General features: G+C 44.5%; 1 protein-coding gene across 1 annotated transcript; it reads right to left on the reverse strand.

The window, feature by feature from the left end:
- Positions 1 to 838: 838 nt before the first annotated feature.
- Positions 839 to 3,697, reverse strand: LOC107747464 (zinc finger protein 503-like). The gene is made up of 2 exons (XM_016561974.1): positions 3,104 to 3,697; positions 839 to 2,712 (listed from the first exon to the last, which is right to left on the reverse strand). Exons 1-2 carry the CDS (start codon positions 3,353 to 3,355, stop codon positions 1,294 to 1,296), a joined length of 1,671 nt encoding a protein of 556 aa, XP_016417460.1. The 5' UTR covers positions 3,356 to 3,697; the 3' UTR covers positions 839 to 1,293.

The following is a 3,697-nucleotide window of genomic DNA, read 5'->3' on the forward strand; positions in this document are numbered from 1 at the left end:
AGTCTGTTTCTTGTAATATTTATATAAACAAATCACTCGCAATATTGTCTATTTTCTCTAGCGTTTCTCGAACATATGTAATTGTCCACAATAAGCCATTGACGGCTGCAGATATAACTTACAGCAAATGAGCCTATAGTATTACAAAATACAGTCTTGTTCAACAACCCCACATCTAATGCACGTTCAGAATTCAACAGAGCCGTTTATATTCTTAAGATAATATAAATATTTGATATATGGTGAGATGATGGACTGACAATATGATATTGTTATGAAATTGAATAAGAAAGCGGACACCGGTTGTGTCGTTCAACTAAAAGTTATGCTGAAAACATATCGTCTCTTTATAAATAGGCCTATATGAAAAAAGACGATGCGTCCCATTAATTAATTTAACGCCGTTCCGTAGGATGAAATAAAGTGGCAGTTCATACATTTCTTTTTGTATTTGTAAATAAATTATTTTTTTAATTTATAAAATTCAATGCATCAGTAATAAAATTAGCCTGAAATTATTTCAAACGTGTTTTAGCGTCATTGATTAAAATCGTTATACCAAACTTTCAATATAGGCTGTCTGCTGGGCCAACCATTTAAAAAAAAAATAAAATAAAATAATAATAAAATCTCTCAGACACCGACAAATGCATTCATAATTTGAACTCTTATTCGCAGTTAAATCATTTAGCAGAACTGTAAAACCTGAAAAGGCTGCTGCAACCTTGGAAATTACATGATTTGTATTTAAAACGGCAAAATCAATATACTTGAATGACAGAATTTAGTTTGAGTTCAGTTTTGGTGATGTTAAGTTAATGAATACTGAAGACAGAAATATGGAACAGAATTGTTTCTTATTTTCCAGAATACATACAAAAAATACCAATTCTCTCTCCATGGTGTACACCTGAAAAATAACGGCAATTTCAAATCATGTGGACAGTTTGGGATTTAAGAAACAAACATGCATGTGAATTATCTTCTTTTCAATGAGACATTAAATAATAACGAACAATACAATCATAGCAATTCCAAATCAACATCCAACTGAAGACCCCTATTTTATTAGTACTCTAACATGTGTTTCACGTTATCTACAGATGTCAATTCAAATGTAATGCACTTTTGAGTTGCTCAAATATTTTCATTTGTATTATCGTCCGCTTTAAGCTGACATAAATAAATACAGTGAGTCCACGGATCCAGTCCTTCAGTGGCGCGATGATATAAAAGTCTTTATATTCAATCTTTATAATCTATAAATTTGGACAAAGTCTGTGTGTGTTTTTTTTACTGGTATCCAAGCACTGATGCTGTGGTGAGTCTTTGACCGTACAGTGCATAGGGAGAGTAATAAGGACCGGTGGCGGCAGGCACCGGAACCGGTGGGCCGGGAGTAGGCAACGGACTCTTTGAATACGGGTGATAGCGGCTGCTTAGTCCTAACGCGTGATGCGGGCTCCTAAGTGCCAGTGTCCCGGGGCTCCCAGGGGCTCCTGAGGGCGGCATGTGCATATGGCACGCCATAGCTGCGGCGGCAGCATTAGCTAACGATGATGAACTGGGATAACCCGATATCAACTTGTCGTTCCCGGTGAACGCGGTGTGCGTCCGCAGGTGGTTAAGAAGTTCTTCGGAGGACGAGAAACGCTTGTCACAAGGTCCGTTAGCTGACACCCAGTTACACACATGCGGTAGAGGGTCGTTGGGCAGCATGAAGCCATAGGGATACAAAGGGTGTCCACCAAAAGATGGCGGCGAGGAGTGAACACCGTGCAAAGGGTGTGTGGTGTACATGAGTGGATATCCGGACTTCAAAGCCGCGGCCGCCGGGTCGTGTGTGCAGGAAGCACCGGCTGCACTGGCTAAGTGGCTGGCACAGTGGTAACTCAAGCAATAAGGGTCTCTACAAAGGCTAGCAGACATTATGGATGGAGGGGATGCCCCGGCGAGGGGGCTTGAGCCAGCTTTACTGCAGCCCAGCGAGCTGGCGAACTGTGCATTGACCAGACTTCCACCGTGGGGCAGGAAGTGTTGGGGATAGCCGGCGTAGGCCCCTGCTAAACTTCCAGGGTACGTCATGCCAGCCGGGGGTAGAGGGAAAACAGTCTGGCCGGGTTTGTACGGAGAAACGGGGGCTACAAGTCCTGACCCCAGGACGGAGGCTGAGGAAGAAGAGTTGACAGACAAGGACTCTGACGTCGCTGCTTTGCATCCTGGTGTGGTTTCCTGGTGCTGGTTGACTTCCACGTTAATTCCCGCACAGCTCACGCTTATCCGGCTGTGGCTGACGCTGGTCGGCGCAGATCCATCCGAGGTGCAGTTTTTATTACAATCAGACTCTTTCTTTTCATCTCTCTCTCCTTTCCCGTCTGACGGCATCGGGGAAGCCGAAGTGCTGGAATTGGGGCTGCCAGTCCTGGGAGTGAACGGCTGGCAGGTGGCGCTAGGCACACGGAAACCAGACTTCTCTCCGTTAGACACCGCAGAGGACGAGTCCTTCTTATCCGCTGGCTTTGAGTACGGCTTGAAGCTGGATTTGTCTTCCACACCGATGTCGCTCATTTTTAAAGGACCAGATTTCGACTCTTTCTCGCTAGATCCGTTTGATGTTACCGAGGAGTGTTTGGAGGAGGGTGGAGGGTCCGGTTTACCGATCTGAGAGCATGTTTGCGCAAGAAGAGCCAGAGGACTTTTCTTGGCGTCGAGCTGCGAGGATAGATAAAAATAAAAGAATTAGACACCTCAGATGTGTGCAAGCGCAATCGTTACGACGTATTTGTCACAATGCACAACAAATAAACTTCACTAAACGACTCGTCTCTTCTGTTTGGCCGTTTTACGCGATCCGAGAATGTGCGCATCGCGTAAAACGGGCTGAAATGGTAAATACCCCGTGCCAAAAGCGCGTTTACAGTCTAAGCTGAATTAAAGGGAAAATAAAATACTATGTTAGCTATAAGGTTTTATTAATTTTATCAGTTCTACTCCGCTGCGTCTAACCCAAGAATCCCGTAATGTCCCGTCATTTCTCCGAGAAAAAGAGAATGCGGACTTGTACTAATAAAATAGGCTACAGAACAGCGAATTCGCGTCTTACCTCAATCGGACTGATCGGGGTGGATGGCAACGGCTGAAGATATTCAGGGTGTAAAATGTGTCCTGTGCGTGCAGTAAGCATTTTCAAAATCTTTATGGGAAGTCGGTTAGCTTGCCGTAAAGGGTCCGAAGGAGGGACGGAATGGAGAAAAGGCTTGCTGACGACCGCGGAGTTGTTATTCCGAGAGCTGCTGCTGCTTTCCCAGACTAGATCAGTATCACTATTTCTTGAAGCAGAGGGCGATGTGATCATGACCCAATTCTCATGTATTTTGTTGGTATTGCATTTATCAGATTCATAAATAAAAACTACGCCGTAATCTTCTTTCGAATAGCAGAAATAAAGATAAATAGTATAATCCGTCTGGAGCAGAGCGCGAGGCTATCGCAGATCCGGAGCCGCGTGTGATACTACAGGCATAGCGCGCGTTCTGTCTCTTCCCGTAGATCCGCGCGCTTGTCCTCCCAAACCAAGAACTGGTAGAAATTTTCACTTCAAAAGCATCTGAATTAGTCCGAGATTAAAGCCCTTGCCGCCTTCCAATCAAATGGGACCCCGAGGTGATTGGAGGGTCAAGGGGATGTGACGTTCCTC

Source organism: Sinocyclocheilus rhinocerous, unplaced genomic scaffold, assembly GCF_001515625.1.
Source record: "Sinocyclocheilus rhinocerous isolate Xijiao unplaced genomic scaffold, SAMN03320098_v1.1 scaffold2664, whole genome shotgun sequence".
Classification (NCBI taxonomy): Eukaryota; Metazoa; Chordata; class Actinopteri; order Cypriniformes; family Cyprinidae; genus Sinocyclocheilus; species Sinocyclocheilus rhinocerous.

Excerpts from the sequence above, each read along its gene's own strand:
- LOC107747464 (XM_016561974.1), bottom strand. The coding sequence starts at position 3,355 with ATGATCACATCGCCCTCTGCTTCAAGAAATAGTGATACTGATCTAGTC. Across the intron at positions 2,713-3,103 it reads CCCCGATCAGTCCGATTGAG|CTCGACGCCAAGAAAAGTCC; the intron begins GTAAGACGCGAA and ends CTATCCTCGCAG.